Here is a 19,788-nt window from a genome sequence, read left to right on the forward strand (position 1 = left end):
TTTTTTTTTTTTTTTTTTTTTTTTTTTTTTTTTTTTTTTTTTTTTTACTGCTCTCAATTCAATAGTTCAACCACTATTTATCAGACGGTAAACTGTGGTTCTACGAACCTCTTAGTCTAAAATTTTGTCCTTTTAGATATATTATCAAAATTAATAGAGATAGTCTTTCAAGTTGTGTGGTTTGTAGAACCTACTATAAATGTTATGGGTGGACAAATGACTAATTGGGTTTCCAAAGTAGCTGTCATTATGATATAGGAATAAATGTACAACTATATTTTACTTAACTCTTGGAAATCAATAGAACACCATAAATATATCATTCTTCTTACATACATTTTAATTAATGCATATGTTTCTAAAGTCATAGATGATAAGAAAAAATATCTTTTACATTTGATGATGATAATCTTGCCTTGAAAATTTGAAGTGTCGCATTCATAATGAATAAGATATTGAAATATTAAATTAACCATAGCTAAAGATAATTAACTTAATTGTATTATCTGAGCTGCAATAACATGCATGGATATGTAAATGATTCTTTCTCATATAATTTACATATATTCCCAAAAACAAAGGGTTGCCTCTAACCATCCCTGATAAGTCACTACATAAACACTAAATCTCAATAAATAAAACACAATTAGACTTGATTTTGAATAGGGTTTGGGAAGAAACTCTTTAAGGAGTGGGTTTGATTACTCTTAGTAGGTAGAGAATTTGGTATAAAGAAGGTTGTAGTTGGAGGGCTTTGCAGGTCTGTTATTGGGTGTATGAATTTGCAATTGGGGCATGTGGGTGAGGACTTCAAAAGCATAACCAATAAGTGACACTGCATGCAAACTCTGGCCTCCATCTCTTGCTGCTGCCCTCTTTCAAATCTTAGCCATGGAGGACACCCATTTCCTTGTTTCAAACCCTTCCCCAACCCACCACCCATAATCCCATCGCTCTTCTTCTTTGTCTGACCACCGTTTCTGATAGATTGGCAATTCAGATTGAGCTCAAGGTCCAAGCTCAAGGGCTCACCTCCAAGACTGTTGGGACCCTCCCATTTTCTTCTTGGATCCATTGAGGTTCTCTTTTGGGTCTTGGTATTATAGAAATATATCTGTCCTGACTGAAACAAAAAGATGACCATCGAAATAGAAAGTTGTATAAATATATAGTTTTTGATATAGAAAGTGAAGAAAACAGAACAAAGTTTAGTACCTGAATATCCAGACATCGTTGCCACTCCAAAGGTAATGGAGTCTCGAGCTGGAGCTCAATATCAGTGGGAGAATTGAAGGTTTCTCCTTGTGTGTCTTCCCATTTTCTCTTCATTTGGATTTGCAGAGAGAAAAGGGCTGAAATGAAAGGAGATATCTATCCGATCCCTGTGTGTGTGTGTATGTGTGTTAAAAAGGGGTGAAAATGGCTACATATAATATGGAGGATGGGGTTAACTTTAAGTGCAAGGAAGAATCTAGTTGGAGGCAGGCTTTAAGGTTGATCTTGATGGTGTTTAACGTATGCATTTATGTCAAAGTTCCCAAAAATTGGTGAAAAACTCCGGCCAACGTCCAAATAGAGATATAAAGTTCACAAGCTCTCTCAAATTTTGATTAGGAGTTACTTATTATCTGATGAACATAGCGCAAGGCCAAAGGAAAAATGGAAAAATATGGATTAGCTCCATAATCTCGTAATGTATTTATGAAGGCGGTGACATGGGGGGAGGAGGAAGGTGGGTATGTTGAATGGCAGCCATTAATGTGGGAAGTCGAGATGTAGTTGAAGGAAGGTCTTTGATGGCTATGGCATCTTTAATAGAGTCAATAACTCCCAACTTTCCTCAGCTGGCTCACTCAATAAACCTATAACACTTTTAAAGCTCTCACCATATGCATATCTACCAATACCATTAAAACGCCTATCGCCCTCACCTCCCGAAATTACATTTAACTCATTCTAGTTTTAGGGAAGAGTTTTTCATTTATTTGAATTCAACCGAACCCAAATAAGTTCATAACCCAACTCGAACTGTAGAAGTTGGGTTGGGTTAGGTTGGATTGATTGAGTTTTTTGGGTCGTCGAGTCGAGTTATTTGAATGCAGATATAAGGATATAAGTGTATACTGTGGAATTTTGTGGACAGACAGAAACTTAACTGAGTTTACAGAAGGAACAAGATTTACTCTTTATACTGGAAAGGGATAATGTGAGGTCATTAAATGGTTAGATGGAAAAAGGGATTAGTTTCGGCTACCTGCCTTCATTAACTCATCATGAATTCACTTAAATGTTTGCTACTACACCTGACGATCTCTTCTCTTTCAACTTGGACTTCTTGTATTACTCGACCGGCCTTTGTGTGTCCTTCCCCTTTCATTTAAGCCCCACAGTTTCCTTAGCTTGCTGCAGCAGCAATGATCTGTCGCAACCCACCAAGCTCCGGTTTGAAAGATCTGCTTTTTTTTTTTTTTTAGTTTAGCGAGTTGCAGAGGAGTCCAAACGAATCATCTTCTCCCAAAAAAATCTGGAAGAAAAGTCCAAAAAGGACAATATCTGCTAGCGGTGAACTTGAGTCGTTACAAATGGTATGAGAGTTAGGGCGATATGTCAGTAAGAAGGCTGAGCCTCGAAGGGGTTGGACACTAGGCGGTGTGCCAGTAAGAATACTGGCCTCAAAGGAAGTAGATTAGGGAGTCCCGTATCGATTGAAGAACGGAGCGAGTGCATGCAAGGACGCTGGCCCTCGAAGAGGGAGTGAATTGTGAGATCCCACATCGATTGGAGGAGAGAACGAAACATCCTTTATAAGGGTGTGGAAACATCTCCTTAGCATAAGCATTTAAAAAACTTTGAGGAGAAGTTCGAAGGGAAAAACCCAAAAAAGACCATATATGTTAGCAGAAGGTTTGAGCCGTTATCAAAGATTTCAAGCCTAGTGGGTTAGAGTTTGGTTTCAAATGAATTGAGTAATCCCAACCCGGAAAGGATTATCATATTCGTTAATGGTTAAAGGGATTAGGACACTTGAATATTACAAAGTGATAGTGACCATAAAGTGAAAATCACTTATGAATCTCATTTTTCATTTCTCAATCTCTCAAATTTCTCCAATTTTTCTTACATTTTTCTCTCTTCTTACAAATCAAAATTTTTATAAAAATAATTTAAAATTTTCTCATTTATAAACTTTTTTTAAACATAGATACAACAAACTTCAACTGCTAAATAGCTATTTTTTTCTAAAAAAAAAGTTATTTTGAATTGAAAACGATGAAATTTTGGATACTAAAATTAAAGAGTTCTTCATATTTAAAGTTTTAATATTTAAGAATATTAAACTAAAAAATAAGAAATAAAGAGTTTTAAAGATGGAAAAACTAAACTACTAATTAAGAAGACAAGAAAAGAATAATGTTTGGTCATAAATTGAGGAGGAAAATAATTTATGAGTTATAAATGAACTATTTTTCTCGAAAAACATTAATGTTATAAATGAAAATTGTTTCTATTCTAAAAGAGATTTTCAAACGTTAGAACATTACTAAAAACTTTTAATATATTTTTATTTTTTTATGAAAAAAATTTAAACGTATTAATTAATGAATTAAGGATAAGACATAAAAACATTAATGTCCAATTTATAACCAAAAAATTTGAATATTCAACCTAAATACATATCCATTAGAACTATATTTACTACATTATTTAAAAATAAATAAAAATCCAACCAACTCGATATGCATACAAGGCAATATATGGACATATATGGGAATATAGTTTTTATTTAAGTATAATAAAAGAACACCTATAAAAATTATGCTTTATTCTTTTAAAAGTATTTATTTATGTAGTCATAATTTTTTTTTAAAGATAAATATATTATAGTATTGATTTATGTTGCCACTTGGCAAGCATGCTAATTTCAATATTTTAAATATTTTATTTTTTTGTCCTTCCTTCCATAATTATCAATTTTAAAAAAAATAAAATAAAATAAAAGTTAGTCTGCACTTTAAGCATAAGCGCTCTCGTGGAACTTTACACTTCCCCAATAGATCATTCCCTAAATTAGTCATGTCTCGTTGTAATGAAGAGAATATTATTTTATTATAAATATATGATCATTTTCTAAATTAGTCGATGTGGGACTTTCATGATTCAACTCGTCCCATTTTTATTTTTATTTTTATTTTTATTTTTGTTATTTTTGTTGCAAGCAAAAAAATTTCATTCAAATATAACAAAATCTGTTTTTTCGTTTACATTTAATTTGTTCTGAATTAGGGTATTATTATAAAATTTTAAATGATTTATTTATTTATTTATTTATTTAAGGCTGGCTATTTATTGAATGTAAATTTTATCCTCCTTGAATTTGTGAGCATTACGTAAACTTGATTCATACTTGATGGCTGCACTCCTTGGCAAGCACATGTTCGTCTTCGTTCCATTTCCCACTCGACCCTGTTTCCCACGGCGGTGCTTCTTCAAGTTCGATTCGGCCCTATCCATCTCTCATCGAGCTTCTGTTTCAACCGTTCGAGCTACTTCGGCTGCCTCCATGGAAACTAGGACCGAGCTATCGGTTTGTATTATCTCTTATCTTCTCTTGCTTGCTCTGTAAATTGAATTGTGTAGAATGGAATCTGGATGATTAGGCTCCGGTTGAAGCTGTTTGTAATTTCCTCTGCTTGGTGTTTGAGAGAATCGCAAAAGATATGAGATGATATATGCTAAATGAAATGGCCGATGGTGTGTTGAGGCGTCGTATATATATGTTTTGTTGCGAAAAATCTAGGCGGATTTGAATTGGATTGAGTTATACTGAGAGTTTGAGTGATTCAACTACGTCAATTCTAAACTTCTTTCCGAAGATATAGCCCGGCGTAACGAAACATTATCAGGAACCTCTTCAGGGTTTGAGATCATTGTTTTCAGGTAGTGAGAGAGGAAATGTAGTTTGAAGTTGGTTCTAGGTCTATTTGATTACATGTTCATTAATTCCTCATGAAAGAAGGATGTTAAAGAATACGTTGGTAAGATTAAATTAGTCAAATGTGTGTCACGTAAGAGTGACAAGCATTTATTGGGAAAATAAAAGTTGACCTAACCTGTCAACTTTACCTTTTCGAATAGCAATGTTCTTTTTTCCTAGCTCTAATGATCTTCTGGTTTTTGCGTAGGACCCTGTTTTGATTGATAAGGAAGTCAACAACATTGAGAATATTTTAGCTTGTTCCGTATGTTATGGCCCATTGACTGCGGCAGCTGGTTCGGGACTTTCAGTGTATGTTTGAAACTGTTTTGTACCTATTTTAGCTTTTCTTATTTCTTCTATTGCGTCTTAGTAATTGATGTGTCTTTATTTATATGCTTTTGATACAGGGAGTCCACAAAGGGATATCAATTGGAATGCGGCACATGTAAAAAGTCATTCACTGGCAGTGAATCTCACTTGGACTTGACGATATCCGCTGGAATTAACAATGAAGAATCCATGCCTGCTACCACAGAGATTTTTCGGTATTTCAATGTTGTCATCTGCTTTGTATTATGAAGGGGCAGTTAATTAGCATGCTACTAAAATTTTCAAATGCAAAAGGCTTCATGGTCTTGAGAGAAATTAATTTTGTTACAAATTCCATGTGATGGATCTTTATGCTTCATGTTAAAAGGCATTTTTGTTTAGAGCTAGAAGCTCGGTAAGCCATATACACGGGGACACCATTGCTACAATAAAAATTGACGGAATCCAATATACATGGGGACATATTGGTGTACCTATCAGAGGTTTATGGAGGTCTGGGATATTTTCAGAAATATTTTTGCTTTTTGCCATGTTCGAATTAGGATTATATTGGTAGCTAGCTAGTCTTAGTTGTATTAATACAAATGAAGTTATGGGTGTTTGGTTGGAACTTGTGATACCTCTCCCTCGTTGCCTCCTTCCCCTTTTTTCTCATCTCATGTTTATCATCTTTTCACTGGATCAGGACTAGATTGGTGTCTTTTCTGTATGAGAGGGGCTGGCGTCAAAGTTTTTCAGCAATCCTTGGATTTCCAGGCCCAGAAAAGGAGGTGATGTCAGCTCTTTTATCTGTCATGTTATTAAACTGCCTACATGGTACTTTTTATGTAATATCAGCATGTAAGTATAGGCTCAACATTAGGAATTGGATTAGTCCATTAATACCAATGCAAAGTCAGAGGCAGGTCTAGTATTTTGTTTTAGAGTGTTTTATTACTGATGAAGAGGAGGCCCTAGTGCCAACCCCTATAACAATGTTGAGGTTCGCAAAGATTAGTGATTTTAACGTGTCTCTGTTTTCACGCCTACTAGACTAGTGGTATCAGTTCAAGATGTAACCATGTTCCCAATACTAAGGACATGTTGATTTCATTGCAGTTCGAGTTTATAAAAAATTTCATCACACCAGTCTTAGGTGGAAACATAATTGATGCAAGTTGTGGAAGCGGAATGTTTTCAAGAATCTTTGCCAAGAGTGGGTTATTTTCTTCTGTTGTTGCATTGGACTACTCGGAGAACATGTTAAAGGAGTGTTATGCATTCATCAAAGAAGAGGAAAACTTCCCCAAAGAGTAAACAATATTTTCCTTTAGTTTTAGCTTTACATTAGTAGTTGTGGAATTGCTATAGTTCAAGGATCTTTGTGTTGCATATTTAGATTGTTGTTCGAGTTTTTTATCTAAATGAAAATTGTCATTCTTAGGAGCTTGGTTCTGATTAGAGCTGATATTGCTCGGCTTCCATTTGCTTCAAGTTCTATTGATGCAGTGCATGCTGGTGCTGCTTTACACTGCTGGCCTTCACCATCAGCTGCTGTGAGTATTTTTCATCTGTATCTGGGGGTTATAGGTTGTGATTTGACTTTTCATAGTTGCACTAATGAAAAACACACTGCACAAGCTGCAGTTTATTGATGGTTATTGCCTTTTTACTATAGTGATATGATTACTCATCTTCAAAGAAAATATATTTTAGTACTCTTTACTTCGCTTGTATGAGTGTTAAATGTGTATATTACTGGCACCAACATATACCTATAATTGTACCACAGATTCATCTCACTCAACTAATCAACGGATATGCTTTTGTGATTAACTGTGTCCAGAATGGTCTTGCAGGTGGCTGAAATAAGTAGAATTTTAAAACCCGGAGGAGTATTTGTTGGGAGCACTTACATAATCGATGGACCATTTTCTTTTATGCCATTTTTGGGGACTCAAATAGAGGTATATTCGCAATTTGTTTTAATTTTCCCTTCTACAACTTCTGGGATTCTCCTTGGATGCTTAGGTAGTTTGATTACTTCAGTTCATTATATATCTTTACTTTTCACTCTTTGCTTTGAAATACTTTGATGTTATTGTGAGTGAGAATATTTGCTAAAACCACCCCATCTAAACATCTAAACAGTGTGAAAGTTCTCTGTTTATAATTATTTAGAAAATCAAATAAATTACAAAAGATACCCGGAAGAGCAATAAATAGATACAAGAAAGACAAATATCTAAATATTTACCTATAATAAAATATCAAATATTCTATTATAACTAATATCCTTTTAACATAAAGTGTCAGCAAAAGCAAAAACAATCACATTAACTTAGGTTGTTAACCATTTCTTAATGCTCCAACGTTGCATCCATATCGGTTACCAGAATTCTGGTTTTTTGTTACGGTTTTTGCCTCTTACCGTAGTAGTTAATCCTTAAACTTTGTATTGTGCATCTCTCTGTGCACAGATTGCAAAGAAGATAATAGGGGGCCACATCGTTCTATCTGAAAGTGAATTAGAAGAACTCTGCATGGCCTGTGGTATGGTCGACTTTAGATGTTTAAGAAATAGGAGGTTTGTAATGTTCTCTGCTAGAAAACGCAGCTGAACATTTGGTTTGTGGTTTCCAGTCCTCTGGTTTTATTATAGTATATATATGTATATATATTTTTTTTCTTTTTTAGCATTCAGAACTTCTCAAAAGTTGATGTTTTATGTATGTTGGCTGCTGGTTGTCCTACATCTGGTTGTAATATAATTTATCCATATTTGCTTTATACCTTCTGTGACCTAAAGAAAATGACCAATTGCAGAAAAAGGGATTTTAAAAATAAAATAAAATAAAAAGGAATACGCTAGAAGGATAAAATAAAATGAAATAAAAAGGAATACGCTAGAAGGAGGGCTTGAACCTCCGACCTTGTGGTTAACAGCCACACGCTCTGACCAACTGAGCTATTCCAGCATTTGTTACTTGTTTTGTTGGTAAAATTATTTTACAATTTTTGAAAATTAAATATTATATTAAAAAAAGATAGGTAAAAGTATTAAACAACGCTAGAAGGAGGGCTTGAACCTCCGACCTTGTGGTTAACAGCCACACACTCTAACCAACTGAGCTATTCCAGCATGTTTATTTGTGTATTTTGTTGTTTTTATAATTTTTGTTTATGCACTTTCAAATGTTCAATTTCAGTCCCTACATTTTTAATAATATAAATATTAAAAATAGTTATAACTGTCAATTTATTGCTAACCTTTTTTTTTTTAATTTTATTATTATTAAAAAAACATTTTAATCTCTATTAACATTCCTTTTTATAATTTTTGAAAATATAGTCACTTGAGAGAATATAAAATTTATTAAATTTAAAAACTAAATATAAAAATTTATTAAATTACTAGCCACTCGAACAAAAATACCAAAATAATATTTTAACAAAAAATATGTAAGAAATGCTATAAAAAAAAAAAAAAAGGCTTAAACCTTTTAACTACGCTCTAGCAGCTAGGAGGGCTTAAAATATAATGCTATATAATGCAAAGGCTAATGAGAACGCAAAAGAAGGAAAAGAAAAAAATGTTACATAAATATAAAAAAGCGCTAGAAGGAGGGCTTGAACCTCCGACCTTGTGGTTAACAGCCACACGCTCTAACCAACTGAGCTATTCCAGCTTGTTGATGAGGTGTTATTTATTATTTTAATTAACTTTTACATTCTGTTTTGTTCACGGTTTCCATTGACACGCTGAATGGATTCTCTTGCAATTGTGACAATCATCTAATATTTTACACCATTCACAAGTCCTGTACATAAAATGACCTCTTTGGCAACAAGTCTCAAGAACAACACAAAGCACCCAACAAAATTCCAGAGAACATTCAATAAAACCAGCAGATAGCAAAGCCAACAAATTGATGAACAAAACAAATGAAACAAACAGAAACGTCAAGTTTATAGACTTAGACTACTATATGTTGGTGTACATCCACTCCAGTCACTTCCAATATGTTGACTCAAGCAGCTCAAGCTGTACGAGCAATACGGACACAATAATTGGCTCAATCAAACCATTCTCAAAGCCTCAAATAGAGATGATAAAGCCCCTTACAGAAGTCGCCTTGAATCCCCATTACAAAGAAAATTCTCAACCCTCCCTCTCAATCGCTACGCCCTATAAGGATAGAAGGGTTCTAATACATTTTTAACCCAATTTTTTCGTCTACCCACCCTAACCTTATATAGCTAAGCTACCCTATTTTGTTGTATACCATGCTACTTTACTATATAAGAAATCAAATTGATACAAAACCATCAAAATTATATAAATTTTTGCATACGAGTAATATATACCAGCATATAAATTTCTAACTAGCATTGAATTTTCGATGGGAACTAAAAAAACTCACTTGTGTGGTGTGGCAAGGATAAAAGGCAAAATGAGAATGTGAATTTAGGAAGAGAGAGGAAGAGGTACTTTAACTCCGGGGAAGAATTCCACTCAGCACGGTCCTCTACAATGATATGATATTGTCAACTTTGAGCATAAACTCATATGGCTTGGGTACCCAAAAGGCCTTGTACCAATAAAGATAATGTAGGACTCCTCTCCCCCGAGGATCCTCAACACTCCCACCACACCACACAGTCCTAGCGGAATCCACACCCTCCATAGTTACACACCCTCCTCTTGTAGAGTAAGAGGTGGCTTATCAGGTTTTGTAAAGAACCAGTATATATTATGGAACATGAATAAAGAACAGAGAACGAATGTATCCGATCTGATGCCATCTGCACAATTTTACTTCTGTTAGAGTAGGAATCAGACACGCCTACAAGAAAAGCTTGGCAAAGAGCTTATTGTGAACTTACCCAATCACGTTGTATAAACAAGAACTTAGTAAATATATAACACATTTTATATTCCTTCCAATGACGAAAACAAATAAGAATAGCGACTGTGTTACACCAATATGAGGAGACGAGTTTGATTCCACTGTACAAATTTGGTTGAACATACGCATGTAAAAACTGCAAGAGCACTCATCTTCTGTTCTGAATTTCAGAGAATTCCATAAATAAAAATTATAATACTTCCCGACCATCAAGATTGAAGCCCAGTACGTGAAATGGAGTAGCTTTTCTGGTCTCAGAAAATACGTAACAGAGTACATTCCCTCGGTAGGCTATTGTTTGAGAAAATTTGAAATTGTCCACTGGCTATAAAGGGCTGTCTTTTCGTCGTCATCGAAATCTAGATCATCCTCTTCTTTATAGTCCATATCAATGACTTCTCTGTCTCTAGAATGTAGCTCACCTGACTCTGATAAATGAACTTGAGAGAATGGAGAACCTGAAGTTGGCCATTCAGAAGTTATTTGTTGCATCTCTGATTCAATTAAAACTTCCATACGTGCTCGTTCTCTATCTCTTGGATAGGTGCAATACAGAAACGAGTATATAAAACAACAGAGAGCCAATGGAATTCCTATTGCAGTGTACAATGCCCGGGCTAATGATGCTGCATTCCCCCTATCTGTGGCAATCTCTTCAGTCTCACTAGATCCTCTCTTAACGGGCTTATATCCATAGACATGCTGAGCCAGAATCCCAACAATAGGAGGAGCAAATGATGACAAAATAGATTCCAAAGATCGATCTAAAGCATAGACATTTGTCCGAGATTTTTCAGGAACTATCTCTGCAAAAATAGGACTGCAAAAAAACAATTCAAATCATAATTTGAAGTCAACATTGCATATCTGCTTCTTTCATGCTTGAATCATGAGTAACATACACGTCAACAAATTCTATAAGGCTGTATTAACATTCTATGCTTAATGTGCATTTTTCTAGATAACGTTCATAAGTAAATGACATCTATCCTATCATCACTAATGATGGTAATTATCCTCTAGGATGTATTTGTTTTCTCATAAATCAAAACACATTGGTCCTTCCAGATTCTAGGCAAGACTAGTTTCCTTATAAGCCAAAACTACCAAATAGGAATCTTTTAGTTTTGGCAAAAACCTATTGTTCGAAGGAAGAATTGCTTATTAACTAATTTTCGAAGGAAAACTAGATATTGTCTTTTCAATTTCGAAGTAATAGTCCCACCTGAATTCCTCATAGACTGAGATAGATGATGGCAGTAAGTATGACACTTACTTATTTGTAGCTGGAGCATTCCAAGAAATGAAAAACCCCACAATGAGCAAGACTAGTCCATGGAGAACTGCTGTAAATGGGCCATCAGGCAAGAAGAGCAGAAGAACTGCAGCTAGAGGAATGCCTGACGCTGAGCTGATTTGTGCCAGAATAATCCTCCCGGAATCTGGGAAACGTGTGGAGAGGATATCTCCCATTTTACCTCCAAACAAGCCTCCAAGAGAGTTTCCAATCACAAACATGCCCATCAGAAAAGCAGTCTTCTCATGGGAGAAGCCCTTGAGTTCCAACCACATTGTTAAAAATGACAAGGCTGACCAGGGAAATGAACCTGTGACACCCTGCGCTACTATGATCTGAAAGGATGGAATCCTTATAACTGATTTTGATTCCTGTACCAAGTCCTTCACTCCAGACCAAAAGGAATTATGGGGTGGAATACGATTACCAGTTTTTATGCCGTTGTCTGAAAAATGTGGATCGTGTGCAAAGAGACGGACTAGAATGCCAACAACAACACTGATTAGTCCAACAAGATGAAATGCAATTCTCCAACCAGGGATTCCCATAATTGTTATTGGAGCTATTATTATTGAACACAACCCGCCAATAATGGAGCCTAAGTTGCCAGTCGTTTGAAGCCATCCAAAAGCCAAACCACGGTTATGGTCATCTGTTGAATCTGCGACGAGGGACTGGATGGCAGGTGCAACTAATGCAAGGCCAATCCCATTCAATGCTCTTGAAACAGCGACCTGTTGGGTACAATCTGAATGACTTATAATCAGCTAATATTTAATTCCAGCATAGGTAAATCTGCAACACATTAATATATTGACAGCTAAAAACTTCTAAAAAATCAACTTGCTAAATTTTTGTTGACTTTAACACAATTTCTAAACACCAAAGGAAATTGAAAATTTATTGTCCATAAGTCTGCGCAGGCTTTCCCTCTTCCAACAAATCATCCAAAATGTTTACGCATTTCAAACATATAGTAATCTTTCACATAAAAGGCCAACGTGCTGAGATTTTCGCATCAATTTCTTTATTTACCATAGACATCTGGGAACAAAATCGGCAAAGAGCGAAACAAGCCCACTTGATAACAAAATTGTCGATATCACTTTCTCAGTCTCCAATTTCTTTCTAATCTCCTATTATACCAAGATCCGTTGTCGCAAAGTTTTAGTGGCACAATGAGGAATAAAGTAGTCAACGATTTAATATTTCACGTGATTCAGTGACAAGAAAAAATATCGATTCTGACTCTTCATGATCTCACATCATTTCATTCCTTGCTATATGCTTTCAAGTAATTGCAAATGTATTTTTGCATGCGCTGATAAGAATGATGCAATTTACAGAGAAAAGTACATTTCCAACCAGAATTGAGCAAAGATTACGCCTCACTAAAAATGTCAAGGCAACACATCTGTTCGTGGTTTCAACCAAAAAAAAAAACATTAAGTACGCTCGTTCAAAATCTTCATATGAGATCTACTTCATAATATTTCAAAAAATTTCTCTAGCAAGTGGATAAAGCGAAATTGACGTGGTAAAACAGTAATTTATATGGCTTTTTATTTTTACTCGTTCCAGGACCTTTAATCGTTACAATTCCAACTTTCCAATTTTGATGACTACATCAATATTCATGAACGAACAAGGAAGAGAAATACGTTGTATTTCAATCGACTCGTTCAACAGCCCTAAACTTCCATTCGTTATCATACGTACGCAATAAAACAGAATATCCGGAAGCGAATACACAAACAAGCGAAAAGAAGGAAACAAAATTGGCGAGATCAAAACAACGGCGGAGAATGTAGCATTATCTAGGGCTACACGACAACGAAACGAAAACAAAAAAAAAAAAAAAAAATNAACGAGAAACGTAGCGGCGGCCCAAAGGAAAGCGCCGAGAGCAATGACATGAGCTCGGTTATGGCGCACGGCCAAATAAGCAGCCAAGGGATAGCAAGAGGCCTGAACGATGGATCTGAAGAGAGTCAAAGAACCGAGACCAGTAGGACCGGTGTGCAAGGCGGCACCGACCTCTTTGTAGACACCAGGTAACAGAGATTCGTCGGCCCTCTCCATTACTCCGGCGAGGTTTACCAGAATCAATGTCACCGTCTCGGACTTCATCTCGGTCCCTCCCTCGTCGCCCGCGAATTTAGGCTAGAATTCGTAGTTGACACCCGCTTTTATATGCCAATTGGATTCCCTCCCTCCAATTGCATGTTCCAGTCCCCTCGTCTTTAATTAGTCTTTTTCCTCCTCCCATCTCCTAAAATAAATACTTTTTTGTTAAATAAATATTAAATACCTATTTTTACATTCATTAAATAATTCATTATAGAATATTCCTAAGATTATTTTAATTTTTTATTATTATTATTATTATTATTTTATCCTTATCCAGTAATATACTCTCTCGCTGTCTCCAATTCCATAATACACCAAAATTAGAATATCCGTTGCTTCGCCACCACGCCAACCTGGTGGAATGTGTGGTTTTTTATCAGGTGTGAACACATCTATTCTATACAACGCCGCAAGACACTTTTGGGCCGGGCTGACGGCCCACTACCAGTACCTACATCTGCTTTACTTTTGGGCTCAACTCTTAGAGGTGGACCACTCAAGTAACCGGTCAAACTCTATCGCCAGTAGATATTGTCCACTTTAACTTATTACGTATGTCATTAATCTCACGGTCTACTCGAAAGAGGTTTCCACACCCTTATGAGAAATGTTTTGTTTTTCTCTCCAACTGAGGTGGGATCTCACAATCCACCCCCTTGAAGCCTAGCGTACTCGCTAGAACATTCCTCGGTGTCTGGCTCTAATACCATTTGTAATAGCTCAAGCCCACCGCTAACAAATAACATATTTATAATAAATGTTTTGTTTCCCTCTCCACCCTAGAACACAGTCCGGTGCTTGGCTCTAATACCATTCGTAATAACCCAAACCCATCGCTTGCAAATATCACACCCTTAGTAAGAAATATTTTGTTCCCCTCTCCACCGTCCACCGTGGAACACCGCCCAGTGCCTACATTTGATATCATTTGTAACAGCTCAAGCTCTCACCCTAGCATATATTGTCCAATTTAACTCGTTACATATCGTCATTAGCCTCACGATTTTAATACACTTCTACTATGTAGAGGTTTTCACATTCTTATAACAAATGTTTCATTCCCCTCTCTAAAGCTTGAAAAAGTCCTAAAAATTAAGCCAGCGTGATTCTTCAAAGTTATGAAAATGAGATGCTTCACTTTTCGGATTACATCTCAATAGATTTGGATGTATAATCTTTTTACGACGTGGGGATGTCACAATGATAGTAGCTAGGTTAAGAAGTAGTGGGGAACACGAAGGGATAATCAAAACCACTCGAGTCTAGGGTTGAAACCCACGAAGGAGACCACGATAATGTCTCCTCAATACTTTATTCAAAACACAATTTCTTTTCACCATCAAATAAATCGATCGTTTCATGAAAAAAGAGATTAAATTAAAAACATATGATATGAATCTTAGAAAATATCAATAATAACAGACATCGTTATCAACAAATATTAAGCGAACAATAAGAACGCTTAAATCAAAAGATTTTTAGTAGACCATCATATTAATATTTAAATCTTAGCGGGTCCCACTCTAATCGGAGATGGCAGCTGCCGTTGGAGTGGGTCGACGCCATTTTTCAAAATCTCCCTCGTAATACATCTCCATTGATACGAGGCTTAGAATTTATATTCAAGGTAGACAATATCATACTATTATGGAGAGTCGTGATTATGGACATCCCTTTATCAAGCTGCAAATTATTGGAGCAACGACCGGTGAAATTCACCTGGTGCGGTACCACTGCTATTGGTTCTCCAGGTTTCATCATTTTGCAGCGCGGCTGACACGAACAGTGGGCTTGTACTATCGTGGGGCGCGTCTAAATCAGCCCTGATAGCAGCCTGTGTCTTTACCACACGAGAAGAGTAAAGACCCGATCCAGAAGTTTCTAGAATAGAGGGTGTGGAGCTAGTTGTTTTAACCAAGTTAAAGAGATCAAATCGGCGGGAATAGGATGACCCACCAGTGGTAAACGGCGGGGAAGGGATTCCGGTGAACTCTTGCACCATTGCACGGAAATTCGTGGTGTCGGTTGTGAGAACGGTGGTGGGGGCTCTCCGTGAGGCTCTAGTTCTCTTCTTTGTGGTGGCTTTGGGATGCAAAACCCCAGATGAGCGAATTGGGAATTGGTTTTGGGTGGGATCCGCGGCGGCGGGTTCAGATGTCCCGGCGTTGGAAGGGTTGTTGAAAGTGTAATCGGAGGGGAAATCGTAGAAAGGGGAGGAGGGGAGGAGGTGGGTTTGGTAGGAATTGGGGTTGAAGAAAAGTGGGGGCGGCGGCGGTGGCGGCGGGGGAAAAGGGTGATGAGAGTCGTAATCTTCTTCGCCGCCGCTGGAGGATTGCAAACTTGGGCTGCCGGAATCCATGTGTGAAGGTGGTTTGAGGGAATCAAAATGGAAATGTTTTAGTTGTCATTCAGTTGGAAGCGAAAAGGGGGAGGTGGGTGTGTCTAAAAAGAAGTGAAAACGCATAGATTGGAATAGATATGTACTAATAATGAGATGGAAGATCTAAGCATGGGCTAAGCTAAAAGAGAAAAAGGGTATAGCCATTAGGGGAGGAAAGCTAGGGTTTTTTTTTTTTTTGGGGGGGAGGTGGACGATGTGTATTTGAATTAAGACGTGTGGACCCTCCATTTCAGAAAGGGGTTGCTGGCCACGGGTCAAACTCAACTGAATACGAAACATATGTCTCCACATCTTCATAAGAAATGATTAGTCGTCTAGGTTTGATATCATTTGTAACGGTTCAAACTCATCACTAGAAGATATTGTCCCCCCTTTTTGGGTTTTCCCGTACCAGCTTCCTTCGTGAGTTTTCTCTTATATCATTGGTAACAATTCAAGCCTACTGGAAGGTATTGTCATTTTTTAGTTTTTCGTTACGAGCTTCCTTTGTGGGTTTTCTCACCACCATAAAATATTGTCTTTTTTGAGTTTTCACCTACTGACTTACTTCATGCGTTTTCTCGGATATCATTGGTAACAATTCAAGCCTACTAGAAGGTATTGTCATTTTTTGGTTTTTTCCTTATGAACTTCCTTTGTGGGTTTTCTCTAATACCATTTGTAACGGAAGATATTATCTTCTTTGGGCTTTTCCTTATGGGTTTCCTTTGTGGGTTTTTCCTTATGGGTTTCCTTGGTGGGTTTTCCCTTACGGATTTCCTTCGTGAGCATACCCCTTGATTTCTACACTCTTATAAAAAATGTTTCGGTGTCTAGCTTTGATACCATTTATGACCGTTCAACCTCACCACTAGAAGATATTATCCTTTTTGGCTTTTCCCTTACAAGTTTTTCGTCCGCTCGGTGTCTAACTCTTGATACCATTTATAATAGTTAAGACCCACCTCTAGAAAATATTGTCTTTTTCCGAGTTTTCTCTTCTAAGCTTTCTTTCAAAGTTTTAAAACTGAGAAGTTTTGTTATTCCCTCCAATCGACCAATCAATGTGAGATTTGACAATCGTTAAAGTAAAAAAAAAGATTATTATAAGAAATATTTTGTTGTCACAATTATTAAAGTCAAAAAAACATTATTATAAAAAATATTTCGTGAGCCTTCATATAAATAAAAAATTGATGTAAAATGTGCTATCCAGACCATAGAATAATTAATAATCATATCATTTATAACAAACAAATTCACTTGCCAACAATAAAAACTCAACTCTTGCTCGTGAACCTTTTGTTTATATTTTTAATAATAATATAAATGAAATTAAAATATTAATATTACACAACATAAATAAATAAATAAATAAAGAACCAATAGATATATTATAACGTCGATATGACATATTTTAGCCATATTAAGCGTCAGAATTTCCCTAATGAATTAAGGAACACTCAATGTTTTCATTATAATAATTCATTTTAAGGCATGTTTAGCTTCATTTATTTACAAAATTAAAAAAAAAAATAAAAATAATAAAAAAGGAATCTTGTATCCAGATCAGCCTTTGACTTAGTCAAAGCTCAGAAATATAAGATCAAGCTAGCTATGATTGAGAGCTACACCAGAGAATCTTTCTTCTAAGAAAATAAAATCCATATATGACAATTCAGCAATAATATTCATAATTACAGTACATGAAATATTCGAATTATTATTATTTAAAAAAAAAAAACAGAAATAAATCCATAAACGAAGTAACACCTGGAACAAACAAGGTTATACTCACAGATTTAGGGCAGGAGATGTCGTTGTCATGGTGTGTGCCCTGGATGGATCAAATAAGACGTACCTTACAAAACCCTAAACCCTAAACCCTAAGGACATTTGAGGAGGGTAGGAGACAACGGGCGGCTCCATTTCTCCACTCCTTAGTGCGCTTACTTGTCGACACCTTTTAACAAGACTCCAAAGGGTTCCATTGCACGTTGGCTTGCTTTGGATGTGCACGCGTGGGGGGTGGGTGAGTTTGTTTCTGTATGTCTTTTGATCGTCTTGGCTATTGCTGTTCCGATATCTCGGGCCTTTTTGGCTGTCGGCTGTGGTTGGTGGACTATTTCTTAGGCCCTTTTGGCCTTGTCGCGAGTATAATTGACCATTTTTGGCTTGCATGGCTAGCGGGCTTGGGCTCAAGAAATAAGATATGCACATGGCTGTGACAACATGAGTACCACGATACACTAGATTTTGGTGGATTTTTTTCGATCATTTTGGCTTTTGTTTTACCCAAAAGGTCTCGTACCAAAATATGATCTTTTTCTTAATTAGTCAATGTGGGACTACTCGTTTCAATAATCATTAACAATCCTCCCCTCAAACAAAATAGATCATACTTAAGGCCTATGAAACACGCGACAATAATACACCATACCTGAGGCTTATGAAACCCGCGAGCAACCTCCCCTTAGTTGAGGCTTGACTCTTTTCTTTGGAGTTATTGAACAAAGTACACCCATTGTTTAACACTTGAGTCACTTTTGACTAGGACTACTTGTTTCAATGATCATCAACAATCCTCCCCTCGAACAAAATACACCATACCTTATACCTATGGAACTTTCGATAGCCTCCTCTTAATCCGGGCTCCACTCCTTTCTTTGGAGCCCTTGAACAAAGTACACTCTTTATTCAACACGGGGTCACTTTCGACTACATCTTCAAGGCTCACAACTTCTTTGTTTGACATTTGAAAATTTCATTGACATGGTTAAGTTAAGGGCCAAGGATTAAGTTAAGAACATGACTTTGATACCATGTTAGAACCAAGACCCTCTAGAATGCAAAAAGTCTCTCATACCAATAGTGATCATGAGATCATGATCTCTGTCTTGATTAATGAATGTAACATTGTTGGGTAGAATAATTGGAAAAGAAACATGTGATACATGAGACTACGTCCACATAAAACTCCTTAATACATGGATAGAAGCACGTGACTAAAACTCAAAATATTGGATACACCAAGGAGAGTTGAAGGTACGTAAAAGCATGTAGGTTCCATACAGCTTGATTGCGATGAAGACACTCTAAAACCCATATGGGAAAGATGGTGGAAAAGATGGTGGAAAAGATGGTGGAAAAGATGGTGGAAAAGATGGTGTTGCAAGAAGGAAGGGATAAGCTTGGATCATAAATCCCTTCTCCTTTACGTGTTAGCCACCAAATACGCATCCCTATCTCTATCTCCTATCTCTATCTCAGCCTTGAATCCCAAGTCTTGACCCCCATGTGAGGCACCAAATACCAAGCCCTTCCTTCCATTTCAAGCTCTCCAATATCATCACACCTCGTCGTTGAGGCCACAACCACCGCCGCTTTATACATTTCCTTCATCACTTTGCGTAGCTCTTGATACAACCACCAAACCAAACCAAACCAAAGCTCTCCTCCTCCTCCTCCTCCACCTCCACCTCCACCTCCACCTCCACCTCCACCTCCTTGCTTTGTCGGTGTGGTTGTCTTTTAGAACAAGGAAAGTGTTGGGAAGGGTTCCATACACCCTCCATCCATACCCAACCTTCCTACTTTTAACCCACACAAATGGACCCCAATAATATGCCCTAAATTTTTACCTTATTATTATTATTATTATTATTATCATTATAAAAGAAAAGGCCAAATCCAGCTTTAGATGCCACACTGTTTTTATAAGTTGAAAACTTTGACTGTATTTTTTTTTTTTTTTTTTTTTTTTTTTTTTTTTTTTTTTTTTTTA

At 36.5% G+C, this 19,788-nt stretch overlaps 4 protein-coding genes and 3 non-coding genes across 7 annotated transcripts; 1 reads left to right on the plus strand and 6 right to left on the minus strand.

Moving 5' to 3' along the window:
* Window positions 1-479: 479 nt before the first annotated feature.
* LOC111797357 lies at window positions 480-1,555 on the minus strand. The gene is made up of 2 exons (XM_023680345.1): window positions 1,216-1,555; window positions 480-1,123 (listed from the first exon to the last, which is right to left on the minus strand). The coding sequence occupies exons 1-2, from the start codon at window positions 1,327-1,329 to the stop codon at window positions 647-649; spliced, it is 591 nt and encodes a 196-aa protein (XP_023536113.1). The 5' UTR covers window positions 1,330-1,555; the 3' UTR covers window positions 480-646.
* Window positions 1,556-4,380: 2,825 nt separating this feature from the next.
* On the plus strand, window positions 4,381-8,077 carry LOC111797070 (uncharacterized methyltransferase At1g78140, chloroplastic). The gene is made up of 8 exons (XM_023679963.1): window positions 4,381-4,585; window positions 5,184-5,287; window positions 5,386-5,523; window positions 5,994-6,078; window positions 6,407-6,600; window positions 6,732-6,843; window positions 7,147-7,254; window positions 7,768-8,077. The coding sequence occupies exons 1-8, from the start codon at window positions 4,409-4,411 to the stop codon at window positions 7,906-7,908; spliced, it is 1,059 nt and encodes a 352-aa protein (XP_023535731.1). The 5' UTR covers window positions 4,381-4,408; the 3' UTR covers window positions 7,909-8,077.
* A 114-nt stretch (window positions 8,078-8,191) lies between these two features.
* On the minus strand, window positions 8,192-8,265 carry TRNAN-GUU. Its single transcript has one exon. It is a non-coding gene; the product is annotated as a tRNA-Asn (tRNA).
* A 90-nt stretch (window positions 8,266-8,355) lies between these two features.
* On the minus strand, window positions 8,356-8,429 carry TRNAN-GUU. Its single transcript has one exon. It is a non-coding gene; the product is annotated as a tRNA-Asn (tRNA).
* A 473-nt stretch (window positions 8,430-8,902) lies between these two features.
* TRNAN-GUU lies at window positions 8,903-8,976 on the minus strand. Its single transcript has one exon. It is a non-coding gene; the product is annotated as a tRNA-Asn (tRNA).
* Window positions 8,977-9,175: 199 nt separating this feature from the next.
* On the minus strand, window positions 9,176-13,754 carry LOC111797074. Its single transcript, XM_023679967.1, has 3 exons — window positions 13,341-13,754; window positions 11,474-12,250; window positions 9,176-11,017 (listed from the first exon to the last, which is right to left on the minus strand). The coding sequence occupies exons 1-3, from the start codon at window positions 13,622-13,624 to the stop codon at window positions 10,489-10,491; spliced, it is 1,590 nt and encodes a 529-aa protein (XP_023535735.1). The 5' UTR covers window positions 13,625-13,754; the 3' UTR covers window positions 9,176-10,488.
* Window positions 13,755-15,314: 1,560 nt separating this feature from the next.
* LOC111797394 lies at window positions 15,315-15,983 on the minus strand. The gene has a single exon (XM_023680383.1). It carries the CDS (start codon window positions 15,981-15,983, stop codon window positions 15,315-15,317), a length of 669 nt encoding a protein of 222 aa, XP_023536151.1.
* Window positions 15,984-19,788: the final 3,805 nt, after the last annotated feature.

This window comes from Cucurbita pepo, chromosome LG06 (genome assembly GCF_002806865.2).
Source record: "Cucurbita pepo subsp. pepo cultivar mu-cu-16 chromosome LG06, ASM280686v2, whole genome shotgun sequence".
Lineage (NCBI taxonomy): Eukaryota > Viridiplantae > Streptophyta > Magnoliopsida > Cucurbitales > Cucurbitaceae > Cucurbita > Cucurbita pepo.

Bases quoted from the DNA above. Each gene is read 5' to 3' on its own strand.
- LOC111797357 (XM_023680345.1), bottom strand. From the start codon at position 1,329: ATGAAGAGAAAATGGGAAGACACACAAGGAGAAACCTTCAATTCTCCC. The intron at 1,124-1,215 runs GTACTAAACTTT...TTTTTGTTTCAG, and splicing joins AACGATGTCTGGATATTCAG to TCAGGACAGATATATTTCTA.
- LOC111797070 (XM_023679963.1), top strand. From the start codon at position 4,409: ATGGCTGCACTCCTTGGCAAGCACATGTTCGTCTTCGTTCCATTTCCC. The intron at 6,079-6,406 runs GTGATGTCAGCT...ATTTCATTGCAG, and splicing joins TTCCAGGCCCAGAAAAGGAG to TTCGAGTTTATAAAAAATTT. The intron at 7,255-7,767 runs GTATATTCGCAA...CTCTGTGCACAG, and splicing joins TTTTGGGGACTCAAATAGAG to ATTGCAAAGAAGATAATAGG.
- LOC111797394 (XM_023680383.1), bottom strand. From the start codon at position 15,983: ATGGATTCCGGCAGCCCAAGTTTGCAATCCTCCAGCGGCGGCGAAGAA.